General features: G+C 42.2%; 1 protein-coding gene and 1 pseudogene across 1 annotated transcript in view; both read left to right on the forward strand.

The window, feature by feature from the left end:
* Nucleotides 1–15,574, forward strand: part of SAMD7 (sterile alpha motif domain containing 7) — a 67,424-nt gene that overhangs the window by 17,863 nt on the left and 33,987 nt on the right. Inside the window, exons 2-5 of the mRNA XM_040347717.1 lie at nucleotides 1,570–1,672; nucleotides 11,019–11,145; nucleotides 14,685–14,815; nucleotides 14,961–15,042. Of these exons, the coding sequence (XP_040203651.1) occupies nucleotides 1,570–1,672; nucleotides 11,019–11,145; nucleotides 14,685–14,815; nucleotides 14,961–15,042 (443 nt within the window). The remainder of the gene's footprint in view (nucleotides 1–1,569; nucleotides 1,673–11,018; nucleotides 11,146–14,684; nucleotides 14,816–14,960; nucleotides 15,043–15,574) is intronic.
* LOC120938493 lies at nucleotides 13,402–13,578 on the forward strand (annotated as a pseudogene).

Raw genomic sequence — 15,574 nt, forward strand, 5'->3', positions numbered from 1 at the left:
GGTACCGCTGCGCACTTCTTACGGAGGCGCAGCGTACCGTTTTTGCCCTGCGCCCCCGCAAATTATCTGCGCTACGCTTCATTCACGAAGCAGTAGCCACGTAATTTGCGTGGGCGCTCCTCAAAAATGCCCGGCCTAAGGGCGCGTAATTTAAATGATCCCGTAGGGGGCGTGGATCATTTAAATTAGGCGCGTTTCCCGACGTGCATTGCGGCAAATGACGTCGCAAGGACGTCATTTGCTTTAAAGTGAACGTAAATGGCGTCCAGCGCCATTCACGATTCACTTACGCAAACGACGTAAAATTTAAACTTCGAGACACGGGAACGACGGGTATACGTAGCATTGGCTGCCCCTGCTAATAGCAGGAGCAGCCTTACGCGAAACCCGACGAACGTAAACGACGTAAACTGCATACGCAGGGCTCGCGTAGGGTAGTGAATCGGTGTTAGTATGCAATTTGCATACTATACGCTGACCACTACGGGAACGCCCCCTAGCGGCCATCGTAAGAATGCAGCCTACGATATGACTGGCGTAAGAGCCTTATGCCAGTCATATCTTAGGCTGCAGTCGGCGTATCGAGGTTCCTGAATCAGGAGCATTCGAAACGCCGGCGCAAGTAAGCAATTGCGCTGCGTAACTATGGTTACGCAGACGCAATTGCTACCTGAATCTACCCCACTGTGAATAGCAGAGGGGGCAAAAGGGTGCAAATGAGCACTTTCCAGTGCCAGAAGACAGCCGCTCAGGGTAATATCCGGCAGCTGTGAAGGAGATGTGGGAATGGCGTACACACCATTACATATAACTAATGTGTTCCATGCTGTATCCCCCAAAAAATACTACACGTCCGCTTTAATGTAATAAGGCACAGAACAATATAAAAAGTGCAAGCAACCAAACTTCTTTCATTATTTCTTTCTGCTCTAAACTAATGAAACTCTATTTAAAGTGGAGTTCCACCCATAAATATAACATTACATCAGTAGTTTTAAAAAAAATTCATTAGTCCTTTACGAATTTTTTTTTTTTTGTTAGATGCCTTTAAAGTGTTGTTGCTAGGCAGAATAGTTAATCTTCCCACTTCCTGCACCTAGGTGCTTAATGCTTCCTAACCTACACCACACAGACTCCTGGGAATGTAGTGGGTGTAACTTTCCAGGAGTCTGTGCACTCCCCAGTCTCAAAGAATCATGTGACTTGGACAGCACAGGTGCTGAAACCTGATCTGACACTGCTTGTGCAGCACTGAGCATGTGTCGAGATCTGCAAGGCTGAAATCCAGGAAGTCATACAGTCTGGCTTCATGATGCCCACACTTAAGATGGCCCCAGTCAATTTCTATTTTATAAAGTGTCTAAATGCTGTAACAACCTAACAAAACGGACCTTAGTTTACAGACTAACTTTACCAGAATACATTAAGCTTGTGTATTACAGGGGTATTTATATTTAAAAAGTGAAATTGTGGCCGGAACTCTGCTTTAATGGATTTCAGCCTTGTTAAAAATAATTAGCATTATCACTGAAATGATATAATTTCAAATAAGTATTTTTTGTTCTACAGGTAACTGTATGTAAGCACTGTGAAAAGATGTCAGTGATTGGTGACCAAGGTAATTTGGAGGGGAAGCATCTTTACCAGTTCACCGGCTGTATGTCTGCTGCAGGTAATCCAAGAAGCCATATGATTGATTGTGTTAAATTATTAATTTTCAAATATTAAACTGTGTTGCAAAAGAAAAAATGTACATAAGTGAAAGACAGAAGAGTAATAGCAAAATATTATAAGAAAATAGAATTGTGAATGAAAAGTGTGAAATCATAAATTGATTAAACAAATACCGGTATGTGACTCATAAATCAATCATAGAAAGTTAATGAAAAAATATAGAAAAAATCATGAAAAATTAACACATATACAGTATAAAGTCCTTTAGTGTCTAAAAAAAACTGAAAAAAAACGTGTGACATCCTCCGGTGCAGAGCTTAATCAATAAAATCCTAAATCAATCGTATAAGATTAATGAAAAAATATAGAAAAATTCATGAAAAAGAACACATATACAGTATAAAGTCCTTTAGTGTCCAAAAAAGACAAAAAAAATATGTGTATTTAAATCAATGTGACATCCACCAGTGCAGAGCTTAATAAATAAAATCCATCCATATGTCTAATAGCATCTCCAAGCGCTAAAAGAAAAACGTGCTGAATCCACCACCAGTTTAGAAGAAATCACTTCTTACCAGATAACCGTGATCCCCCATTACAGAGGACCAGGGAAAGCATGTAGTATAAAGCACAGCTTGATTCCAATGCGCAGCGAGCACACTCAAAACTCCTCAGATCGCCTCATTGACATTCAGACCGATAGGTGGATACACATGGCACATATAATACATAAATGCTCCAATAGTGTAAAACCTTTAACTTATTGAAAAAGAAAACAAAGTATCGCACTTACAGTGGTAGCATCAATAAAGCCTTAAAGGGGTTGTAAAGGTTAATTTTTTATTTTCTAAATAGGTTACTTTAAGCTAGTGCATTGTTGGTTCACTTACCTTTTCCTTCGATTTCCCTTCTAAATGTTTTTTTTCTTTGTTTTCTTTGTCTGAATTTCTCCCTTCCTGTTTCTCCTCAGTAAGCTGTTCTAAATGACTTTCCACCGCTTGGATGATGGTGGAAAGCTTACTGAGGAGAAACAGGAAGTGAGAAATTCAAAGAAAAAAAACATTTAGAAGGGAAATCGAAGGAAAAGGTAAGTGAACCAACAATGCAGAAGCTTAAAGAAACCAATTTAGAAAATAAAAGACGAACCTTTACAACCCCTTTAAGTCTTTTGTGCCGGCCAGCACACGATCAGACAAACCCGTCCTTCTGGGTATACGAACTGTAACACAAGGTGACGTCATCGCGTCACTCCGCCCTAATAGCAAAATATGTTTTATAATAAATAATAATAAATAAGAAAATATTGTGTTGCGCTGATAATCAAGTAAAAAATTGCATACATATATATATATATACCATATACATAAATAAGAACCCCCTACACCTCAAATCAGGGAGGTATAAGTGCAAAAGATAAACAAAAACCACTCAAAAACTATAATGTGAAAAAATTCAAATAGAACCAGCAAAAATAGTTCATGGAAAAAAACACAGTTCAGTACATAGGCTAATAGGAGACAGGTGTGAGATCCACAGTCCTCTGGTGTGCAGCTGTCATTATAGCAAAAAAAAAAAAAAAAAAAAATTAAAATAAAACCTTTTCCTTCTGGACTCCCCGATTAACACAGGATATCAGCCGCTCATAAGGAGAAAAGAAAGATATATGGTGCAAATAACGTAATAAAATGGGAAATGAACCCTGCAATACAATGATTGCACTCACGGAACCTCGATGGTAAAAAGGCTCAACTGCAATCAGTCATTGAACGCCGCTCAGTGCTACGATCCCCTCAGAAGGACGGATTCGACCGTCGATCGCGTCACTCGGCTTCTCCCCCACGCGTATCGTCAATAGCCACTTGACTTATTCAAGTGGCTATTGACGATACGCGTGGGGGAGAAGCCGAGTGACGCGATCGACGGTCGAATCCGTCCTTCTGAGGAGATCGTAGCACTGAGCGGCGTTCAATGACTGATTGCAGTTGAGCCTTTTTACCATCGAGGTTCCGTGAGTGCAATCATTGTATTGCAGGGTTCATTTCCCATTTTATTACGTTATTTGCACCATATATCTTTCTTTTCTCCTTATGAGCGGCTGATATCCTGTGTTAATCGGGGAGTCCAGAAGGAAAAGGTTTTATTTATTTTTTTTTTTTTTTTTTTTTGCTATAATGACAGCTGCACACCAGAGGACTGTGGATCTCACACCTGTCTCCTATTAGCCTATGTACTGAACTGTGTTTTTTTCCATGAACTATTTTTGCTGGTTCTATTTGAATTTTTTCACATTATAGTTTTTGAGTGGTTTTTGTTTATCTTTTGCACTTATACCTCCCTGATTTGAGGTGTAGGGGGTTCTTATTTATGTATATGGTATATATATATATATATGTATGCAATTTTTTACTTGATTATCAGCGCAACACAATATTTTCTTATTTATTCACTTTGGTTTTGTGCACCTCACGTGTCTGCAGCTTATCTTTAGTATTTTATATGGTTTTAGTAATAGCGCTGTAGTACCTTTTTACACAATAAATAATAATATATACCAAATTAGTTTTAACTAAATTAACTTGAAAAGGTTTTAAAAATATAGGGCTAGATTCAGCAAGAATTTACGCCGGCGTATCTATAGATACGCCGCGTAAATTCAAAGCTGCGTCGGCGTATCTTCTTTCTGTATTCAGAAAGCAAGATACGCCGAAATTAGGCTAAGATCCGACTGGCGTAAGTCTCTTACGCCGTCGTATCTTAGGGTGCATATTTACGCTGGCCGCTAGGTGGCACTTCCGTAGTTTTCGGCATAGAATATGCAAATGACCTACATACGCCGATTCACAAACGTACGTGTGCCCGGTGGAATTTTTTACGTCGTTTGCGTAAGGCTTTTTCCGGCGTAACGTTGCTCCTGCTATATGAGGAGCAACCAATGTTAAGTATGGACATTGTTCCCGCGTCGAATTTTGATTTTTTTTACGTCGTTTGCGTAAGTCGTTCGCGAATAGGGCTGGATGTAATTTACGTTCACGTCGAAAGCAATGACGTTTTGCGGCGGAATTTCGAGCATGCGCACTGGGATTCTTTCACGAACGGCGCATTAATTTAAATAAAACACGCCCACATCATCCCCATTTGAATTAGGCAGGCTTACGCTGGCCCACATACGTTACGCCGCCGTAACTTAGGGCGCAGGTTCTTTATGAATACGGAACTTGCGTCCTAATTTACGGCGGCATAACGTATCGGAGATACGTTACGCCTGCACTAAATTACGCAGGGCTATCTGAATCTAGCCCATATTCTATAGATGAGTAGAATTTAAGAGCAACTCCGCCCACAAACCTTGTCACAAGAGTCCTTGAGATATATGAAGCTGGTGAGATTCAATTTGCTGACATCTAACTAAAACTTAAAGTGGAGGTTCACCCTCAAAAAAAATTCTGACATCACATGGAGTTGAGCCATCCTACCGACAGAATGCCGGTGTTTTTTTTTTTTTTTCCTCAGCACATACCTCGTTATCACGATTTTCACCCCCCGGGACTGGGCGTTCCCAAGCACTGCCTGTGATTGACAGGCTTCCGAACGGCGCATACTGCGCGTCACAGGTTGCCGACAGAACCCGAACGTCGGTGCGCAGGCGCCATATAGAGCCGCACCGACGTTCGGGTTTTTTCGGCAACCTGTGACGCGCAGTATGCGCCGTTCGGAAGCCTGTCAATCACAGGCAGTGCTTGGGAACGCCCAGTCCCGAGGGGTGAAAATCATGATAATGAGGTATGTGCTGGAAAAAAAAAAAAAAACGCCATTCTGTCGGTAGGATGGCTCGACTCCATGTGATGTCAGAATTTTTTTTGAGGGTGAACCTCCACTTTAATTTCAGAATTAAGTTTCCATCACTTTTTACATACGGGTCACTTAATATATCGTTTATCTCAGTATAGTAACATCTGACAACCAGATCCTATCTTGTTATGGTTGGCCTGTGACCACATTCACATGTTAACATTGTTATTTATGGTTTGGGTACATCTTTTTAATTACTTTAATCCACTGTAATGTGTCATCTAATCTAGTTGATTTGTTAAAGATTTGTTCTCTATATTAATGAATGGTAAAGTAAAGAGAGCAGATATTTTTTACACAAACTACAGCACTACAATCTCCATCTCATAAAGGCCAAACTTGCTTACATGGTCTTGTAGGTGGGTGATTGTAAAATGTTCTTTGGACCCTTTCTCTGGGATAAAACATTGAAAATTGCAGTTATTCTATGAAAATAACTACCAATTATGTATGACTTGTGCAGATCTTTTGCAGATTTATTCTACACAATTCAGCTCATTGTTGTATTTTAGTTAGGCTAGCCACATATTATACAATTATCCTATTCATCTTCCTTTAGATTTAAATTCTCACGGCAGTCCCCAGGTTACAAACAAGGTTCTGTAGGTTTGTTCTTAAAGGGGTTGTAAAGGTTTGCTTTTTTTTTTTAAATAACAAACATGGTATACTTACCTCTTTTGTGCAAGGGTTTTTGGTTCACACTGGTCCGACAAACGCTCCAACATTGGGAGCTCATGTCGCATGACGTGTGAAAATCAATGTTTCCCTATGGGAGCCGTCTTAACTGGTCCGACACAAGTTGGACCGACTTTGAAAATGCTCCCTGTACTACTTTGGTCTGACTTTGATCCTACTTCACTCCATTAAATATCATTGAAGTCGGATCAAAGTCAGGAATGCCGTCTTGCATGATCCGACTTTGGCATGCGACTCGTGCTCTGCTGATCTTGAAGGGGAACTCCACACCAAATTTTAAATTAAAAAAAACAGTGTGGGTTCCCCTCCAGGAGCATACCAGGCCCTTGGATCTGGTATGGATTTAACTACTTCAGCCCTGGACCATTTTGCTGGTCAATGACCAGCCCACTTTTTGCGATTCGGCACTGCGTCGCTTTAACTGACAATTGCGCGGTCGTGCGACTTGGCTCCCAAACGAAATTGGCGCCCTTTTTTTCCCCACAAATAGAGCTTTCTTTTGGTGGTATTTGATCACCTCTGCGGTTTTAATTTTTTGTGCTATAAACAAAAATAGAGTGACAATTTTGAAAAAAAAAATATTTTTTACTTTTTGCTGTAATAAATACCCCCCAAAAATATATAAAAAAACATTTTTTTTCCTCAGTTTAGGCCGATATGTATTCTTCTACATATTTTTCGTAAAAAAAAAAAATCGCAATAAGTGTTTATTGATTGGTTTGCGGAAATGTTATAGCATCTACAAAATAGGGTAGTTTTATGGCATTTTTATCAATATTTATTATTTTACTAGTAATGGCGGCGATCATCGATTTTTATCAGTACTACAACCTTATGGCGGACACTTCGGACACTTTTGACAAATTTTTGGGACCATTGGCATTTTTATAGCGATCAGTGCTATAAAAATGCATTGATTACTGTAAAAATGCCACTGGCAGGGGAGGGGTTAACACTAGGGGGCGAGGAAGGGGTTAATTATGTTCCCTAGGTGTGTTCTAACTGAAGGGGGGGTGGGACTGACTAGGGGAAATGACAGATCGCTGTTCATACATTGTATGAACATGCGATCAGTCATTTCTCCCCCTGACAGGACCGGGAGCTGTGTGTTTACACACACAGCTCTCAGTTCTCGCTCTGTAACGAGCGATCGCGGGTGCCCGCCGGTGATTACACCCGCCGGGCACGCGCGTCGGCACCAGAAGCAATGCGAAATGACGTATAGCTACGTGATCTCGCGCAGCCGAGCCAACCTGCTGCGGCTGGTCGGCTAGTGGTTAAAGGGTAACCCCTACACCGAAAAAACGATGTGGGGGTTTCCTCAAAATCCACACCAGACCCTTATCCGATCACCCAGCCAAGCCGGTCAGGAAAGGGGGTGGGGACGAGCGAGCGCCCCCACTCCTGAACTGTACCAGGCCGCATGCCCTCAACATGGCCCCCATCATGATCCGGGACAGTGATGTCATATGGGCGGGTACACCGGGTGACTTCACCCGGTGACCATACCCCATGCCTATATAAATGGTTGCGCACCGCTCACACGGAATTACAGCAGGAGAGCTCATCTAGTCAACATCGGGACAGGAGAAAGAGGGAAGAAGACGACGGAGAAGACCGTGCCCCCCGCTAGTAAAAGAGCTGCAAGAAGATAGTGGCGGGGCCCGGCAGAAAGCACCGGAGAGCACGGAGAAGAGAGCGGAGAGTCGGAAGAGACCCCCGGAGTCGGAAGAAGACCCCCGAAGTCAGAAGAAGACCCCGGAGTTGCTTAATAAATTTCTTTAAAAACCTGTGTAGTGTGTTTTTTTTTCTTGACACTTTTCCCCCCTAGGTGAACAGGGACAGGGTGCTTTGGGGTGGGGGGGGACGCAAGGTGCCCCCCTACCCCAAAGCACTCACCCCCCCATGTTGAGGACATGCGGCCTGGTACGGTTCAGGAGGGTTTTTTATTTAAAATTTGGCGTGGCGTCCCCCCCGCAAGATTCATATCAAACACAGTGCCTGGTATTGGCAGGGATCCAAGTCGGATCCCCGTTCATTGAAAGTTGGACGTATGTCGGTTTCAAGTTGCAGGGTAAAGTCGGATCCAAAGTAGTACTAGTGTCGTGTGGCACCAGCCTAAGTCCAAAGTAGAGTAAACCAAAGTTACTATATTTATTTTTGCTAAAGCTGGATCACTGAATGCTGAATTCTGCTTGGCTAAATAGTAACATAGATAGTCAAGTTGAAAAAAGTCTAGTTCATCTAGTTCATGGATCCTCAAATTACGGCCCTCCAGTTGTTCAGGAGCTACAAATCCCATCATGCCTAGTCATGTCTGTGAATGTCAGTGTATTACAATGCCTCATGGAATTTGTAGTTCTACAACAGCTGGAGGGCCGTAGTTTGAGGATCCCTGATAGTTCAACCCCCCAAAAAAAAAACATACAATCCCATATACACAATCCTGTGTGTATGGGGCTTTAAACTCCTCTTCTCTTCTCTCTGGGTACAATGGTTTACTGCAGTTTGTCCCATTGAATAACCTTGTATTAAAAATGTAAGTTTTCACTTGAGTTAGGAAGTAGCTCTATTAGGTCATTAGACTTTTAGAATTTCCACTTCGCTTAGTGAATGAAGTGATGCTTTCATGAATTCCAACATCCAATAATGTACAAGCAAAAATACTATTTATTTTTCATTGTCTATGCACATTATTTGGGTATTCTTCGCAAAGAGAATTTTCACCACACTGACTAATTTAAGAGAACATTCCCTTGCAATTTAAACAGTTTGCCTCTAGGAAACCAATCCTGTTATCTCTGTGGACAAAAATGTTATATGTAATCAAGCACAGTGTTCTCCATCTTCGTCTGTACATGCATGGGTCCTGCCGTGTACTCCTTTATTGCAGAGACCTATGGAATATTCTAACCCAAATTTAAGCGGTGTAGAAAAACTCGATATTTTTTTCTTTTTTGCCTTAGCAATAATTTACATACACTACATTACCAAAATCATTGGTACGCCTGCCTTTGCACACACATGAACTTTAATGGCATCCCAGTCTTAGTCTGTAGGTTTCAATATTGAGTTGGCCCACCCTTTGCAGCTTTAACAGTTTCAACTCTTCTGGAAAGACTGTCTACAAGGTTTAGGAGTGTGTCTATGGGAATGTTTGACTATTCTTCCAGAAGTGCATTTGTGAGGTCAGGCACTGATGTTGGAGGAGAAGGCCTGGCTCACAGTCTCCCCTCTAATTCACCCCAAAGGTGTTCTATCAGGTTGAGGTCAGGACTCTGTGCAGGCCAGTGAAGTTCCTTCACCCCAAACGTGCTCATCCATGTCTTTATGGACCTTGGTGTGCAGTTATGTTGGAACAGGAAGGGCCATACCCAAACTGTTCCCACAAAGTTGGGAGCATGAAATTCTACAAAATGTCTTGATATGCCGACGCCTTAAGAGTTCCCGACATTGGAACTAAGGGTCCAAGTCCAACCCCTGAAGACCAACCACACACCATAATCCCCCTCCACCAAATGATTTGGAGGGGTGGCCCAATACTTTTGGCAACATAGTGTGGATGAGCGAGTTTGGGGTGGAGGAACTTGACTGGTCTAACCTCAACCAGATAGAACACCTTTGGGATAAACTAGAGCGAAGACTGCGAGCCAGGCCTTCTCGTCCCCATTAGTGCCTGACCTCACAAATGCGCTTCCTGAAGAATGGTCAAATATCCCCATAGACACACTCCTAAACATTGTGGACAGCCTTCCCAGACGAGTTGAAGCTGTTATAACTTCAAAGGGTGGGCCAACTTAATATTGAACCCTACGGACTAAGACCGGGATGCCATCAAAGTTCATGTGCGTGTAAAGCAGGCGTCCCAATACTTTTTCGTAATATAGTGTATGTGGTCTTATTTTCCATTCTTTCTTTTTATTATGCATGTTACAAAATAGTCAGACACATCTTAAGCCCCATACACACTATCAGTTTTCCTGCAGGTTTTTCTCTTCGGGTTTACCAAAACCATGTAGTGCAAGGACCTGCCTGATTGCATACGAATTGAAACTCTTCTGCCACGTACACACGATCATTTTTCGGCATGAAAAAAACAAAGTTTTTCGGCATGTAGAAAAAAAAATCGTTTTTTCCAACTTCATCATTAAAACGTTGCCCACACACGATCGTTTTAAAAAAATGCTCTAGCAAAGCGCGGTGATGTACAACAGCGCTATAAAGGGGAAGTTCCATGCGGATGACGCCACCCTTGGGGCTGCTTTAGCTGATTTCCTGTTAGTAAAAGACGATTCAAGCTTTTCTGTTTGTTACAGCGTGATGAACGTGCTTACTCCATTACGAATGGTAGTTTTACCAGAACGAGCGATACCGTCTCATAACTTGCTTCTGAGCATGCACGGGTTTTTAACGTAGTTTTAGCCCACACACGATCATTTTTTACAACCCGAAAAACGACATCATTTAAAAAAGTTTGAAAAAAAAATCGCTTTTCAGAACCCGAAAAATTATGTGAAGCCCACACACCATTTTAAATGACATTTTTTAAAAACGTTGTTTTTTTCATGCCGACAAATGATCGTGTGTACGTGGCATTAAGGTTTGACCTCATATTAGATGGTTTTGGTAAACCTGAAGAGAAAAACGTGCAGGAAAACTGATAGTGTGTATGGGGCTTAACTGATTGCTGTAGCTAAACACAATTTCCTTGTCATCAGCTTTTATATTTGAGGAAGGATTTTAAATTTGCAGTGCAGAAATTTGGCAATTATGTTTTTTTTTTGTGTGTTTAAACCTAGAACTGCGGCAGAGGCAAGAGATGATGATGAGAAATCAAATAATGCCTGTCAACCCACAGGTAGTGATGCCAGCTCAGCAGAGGATGCCATTGTTGCCAACACAGTTTGAGCCACGGTTGTTGGAAAGGTGCCATTTGCTCCATTACTAAAGGGTTTAGAATAATAATGCATAGGATTTTCTAAATTTGTTAAATAAAGTGTATACAAAAAAGAGTGTTGATGCCTTACAGCAAATATAAAAGAGCTCCTCGAGACAAATGGGGTTAATTGTAAGATATACAAGTCATGCAAGAGATTTGCATGCTTGGTCCTATAGTTTCTCTAGAAAGCAAACCTGTTCTTTACTCAATAAGGGCCATTCCATTCAACAATTGGAATTGAAATTCCTGGTACCTTTGTCACAGGGAAGACCATTTCCTGTGTAAGCTACAACTATATAATACCTTACGCTTAAGATCAGTATGCCTGATACGTAAAATGTGAGTAAGCCAAAGGTTATTTATCAATGAGGATATCTGGAAGCTACTAAAATAGTAGTTCTCTGCCTGTCATCTCGTGCTTTATTATTTTATGTCACTGACCTGGAATGAGTATGCACATTTGGAGCTCTGACTTCACTGTTTCTAATCCACATGCTTGTTCTAGGTGTATAAACATTGAAGCCATAGCCAGCCAGGCAATTTATATACTTAGAAAGTCAGCCATGGCATTTCTCTCAGCACAGTTTTCCTTTAACAATCTGTAAAAGAAAAAAAAATATTAAATGCATTGCTGAGTGATACTTCCCAACCAAAACTTAAACTGTAACCGAGTTTTCCAAAATATGCAAACTACTAAGGAATAGAGACATTTACTGGAAAATTGAGTCACTGCATAAATCTAGCACTAAGTTACCAATTAAGATCCTATCTGTGTTTTTTTTAACAACTACAGAGCAGACATTTATTTTTCTATCCGAACCAACAGTTGACATATGTATTAACCAACCCCTAGGGCTTTACACGTCTTGACTAAGTTTTATCACGGTGTGTGAGCTTGTCCTCGAACTAGCACCATCCTCAGGAGTTTAGTAAGAGCAGCCTCGAGTGCACTTTAGAAGCCTTGAATGGTAAAGATATGAGGGATGTTCCTGGTCTTTGAATGGCTACAGTGTCTTTGTGATAGTATTTTTCAAAGACATGTTGGAGAACTAAAACACAGTTTGACACCAATTTATTACTTTTATATGTATAGAAGTGCATTCCTCTTAGCTTGCAGCACTGGGATGCTAGCGTGCATGTATGAATGTGGTATGGCTATTACACTGTAAACTATTTTATTGTTTTGGACTAATCTGAATGGGTGAGTGCAGGTACACACTACAGCAACTTGGGATCCGACTTGTAAGGCCTTGTACTCACGAGCAGACATGTCCGATGAAACCGGTCCGCGGACCGTTTTCATCGGACATGTCTGCCCGGGGACTTCTGTTTGATGGCTGTACACACCATCGAACAGAAGTCCGCGCGTAAACAATACGCGGAGCGTGTCCGCGGTGTCGTCGCATCGATGATGCGGTGTCGCCGCGACAATGACGCGGCAACGTGGGCGGGCCTGCCTTTTAATTGCTTCCACGCATGCGTCGAAGTCATTCGACGCATGCGAGGGATGGTGGGCGGCCGGACATGTACGGTAGGTCTGTACAGACGACTGTACATGTCCGGGCGGACAGGTTTCCAGCGGACTGTTTTAAAGCAAGTCCAGGAAACAGTTGTCCGCTGGAAACCTGTCCGATCCGCCCGAAAATGGTCTGCTCGGGCCTACACACGGCCAAACATGTCGGCTGAAACTGGTCCGCGGACCAGTTTCAGCAGACATGCTTGGTCGTGAGTATGGGGCCTCAGTCCTCAAGTCGCCCCAATTAGCTGGACATAAGAAATGCCATAGAAGTAAAGGAGAGCCTTCTTAATGTACACTACTGAAGTTGCTCTGACTTCAGAAAAGGTTCCTGTACTACTTCAAGGCGACTTCTAGGCAACTTGTACCCATAGATTTCAATGGAAGTTGCCTCTAAGTCGGATCTCCATCTATATTGAAGTGACTTTACAGGAAAAGGGAAATAGTTTACCCAGGCAAACCCCTCCCTCCCACAGAGCTGATTATTTTGTGATTGGCCACAGCCAAAGTCGCCTTTCCTGGAGGCAACTTTAAGTCGCATTGTAAGTTGCCACCAAATCAAAGCATTGTAAGTTGCTCAAAGTCGCGCTGAAGTTGCCACCAAATCACCTTGCAAAGTCACGCTGTAAGTCGGGTTGCCCCTGTGTGAACCAGCGCTTAATGTTCTGCAGTAGAAATGTCAATATCATGTAACTATGTAAAATAACACATAGTACAATATTGTACAATATTGTACTGGCAGGGGAGACACCATGATCATGAAGGTGGTTCTCCCAGGGCGAGACTCGGCCATTGCACTCTGGCTGTGCTGATCGTGGTGTCTTCCCTGTCGCTTCTCTGCCTTTTGGCTAGGATCGAGTGTGGTATCTGTTCTTATCAGTTGTCAGCGGAGCGCTGAAGCACCTCCTACATGGGGAGGGTGGATGCAATCCAATGACGTCATTGCACCTGGAAGGATGGTTTCAGCAGGGACTACGCCACGCTGCCCGACAGTTACTGGGGGCCGGCCCATGGTTGAGTCTGCGCCATCTGGAAGGGTGCTCCTGGTGAGGATGGGTGCTGCGCTTGGTCTTGGTCTTTTTGCTGAGTTCTAATCTGGCCTTCTGGCTGGCTGGCGTAAGTGCTATCTCTGTCAGCGATCCGGTAGGAGGAGCTGGTACTGCCCTGAAGTAGACACGGGGTAAGGTCATGCAAATCCGCCGGGTTGACGGAGGGTCTGGAGGGGCTAGTATTGGCGGAGGCTGCTAACTGGAGCGGCAGTTCTCCCCAAGAAAACCTTGAAGGGCTCTCTAGCTGGCAGGGGTGGAGGGCTGCACTGGCTGGTCGGGGGGTAGATTTGGAAGGAAAAGCCTATGGTGCAGTCCAGGGGTATCTGAAGATCACTGTGTGTGAGGGACACATTGATTTAAGATACCACGGCCATTGCACCAAATACACCAAATACCACAATGAACACTTCTTTCACTCTCCTCTTCACTATCCCTTTCCCCCACTTTATTTAATTTAAGCCTATGTTTGTCACCTTTTTGTCTTATTTTTATTTGTGCACGTTTTGTTCACTGTGAGATTATTAGGGTGCCGGTCCTCGGCCAGCCCTGAACATCTTGGGAGTAGGTGGACATGGCCTTCTGGCTTAGTTCACTTGCTCTCATGGGGTCTCCCTTCGGAGGAGCCCCACCTAGTACTGGGTTCTGTTTCGGCAGTCCCTCCGAGGAAGTTGGGTCCGTGTCGGCTTCGGTTGCTCGGACCACAGTACCTCAGTCCCCGTCTGGAGCCTAACGCCCCGGGGGATCAGGGTTTGGGTCCCTCTTCACAGGAGGACCACTTGACGTTGCACCCGTCTGCACGTTTTTGTGAACACTCTTTATGTGTGTGCACATTTTTTCTGCACCGGGTGGAGTTTTTGGGTGTGTTCACACGCCATAGGCTTTAAAAAAAAAAAAAAAACATTGTATATGAATATAGAATTACATGTCAGATTAGCTGACTAATATTATTTCTTTATATTAGAGGTGAACTGTTACCATCATCTGATTTGATCATTCCCAATGACACAAGACAACTACACATGGGAACTCAGTTTGGTTCATCTGTCCCCAGCCATTCAAGCATCATGTCCAACAGAACTTTCTCAGGCCCAGGTAAAGAAAATAACGTACTTTCTATGATAACCTATTTTATCACCTATAACTAAACATTTCCTTATAAATGAAACTGAATTATTTTCATTTCGTAGATGCCTTTATATAACATTTGTGAGGAGAGCTAATATTTCTGTCTATTTAGGATATAGCAACTTTCTGCACTCAGAGCCACTAGATTTTGTGGCCAGGAGACAGGAACTGCTTCAGAAACAAAATATGACAAGGTACGTTCATGAAAGATTAAAGCAATTTGGACATTGATATTTATTTGTTTTCAATTTCTCTTTATTAATCTTTTTCTCATATATAAAACTTTTACATATATTCAAGAATCATTTACATTATACCTTGTTCACATTAATAATACAAATTTCCGAAACTTGATACTTATAAATTACTTTGTCATTAAAACACATTACCCTCCAACATTCATATCTTTCAATATTCATCTACTCCCATTATCACCATTCTCAAAAAAAAAAATAAAAAAAAAAAATGAATCACCCCTCCCCTCTTCCCTCTATCTCTCCCTCATCTTCCAGCCATAATGCCACCCCTAATTTTTCTATTATTTTTCCCTTATATATATATTGTTTCATTCCTTCCGAAAGCTGAAATTCATCCCATTTTTGCCATATTACTGGCATTTGACTATTTATATATCCTTCTTCTCTAATATGTCTTTCCATATATTGTATTTCGTTCATTTCACAAATCCACTTTGCTATGTTTAGGTCTTTATCATTTCTCCAGTTA

The sequence above is a fragment of the Rana temporaria genome, chromosome 4 (genome assembly GCF_905171775.1).
Source record: "Rana temporaria chromosome 4, aRanTem1.1, whole genome shotgun sequence".
Classification (NCBI taxonomy): domain Eukaryota; kingdom Metazoa; phylum Chordata; class Amphibia; order Anura; family Ranidae; genus Rana; species Rana temporaria.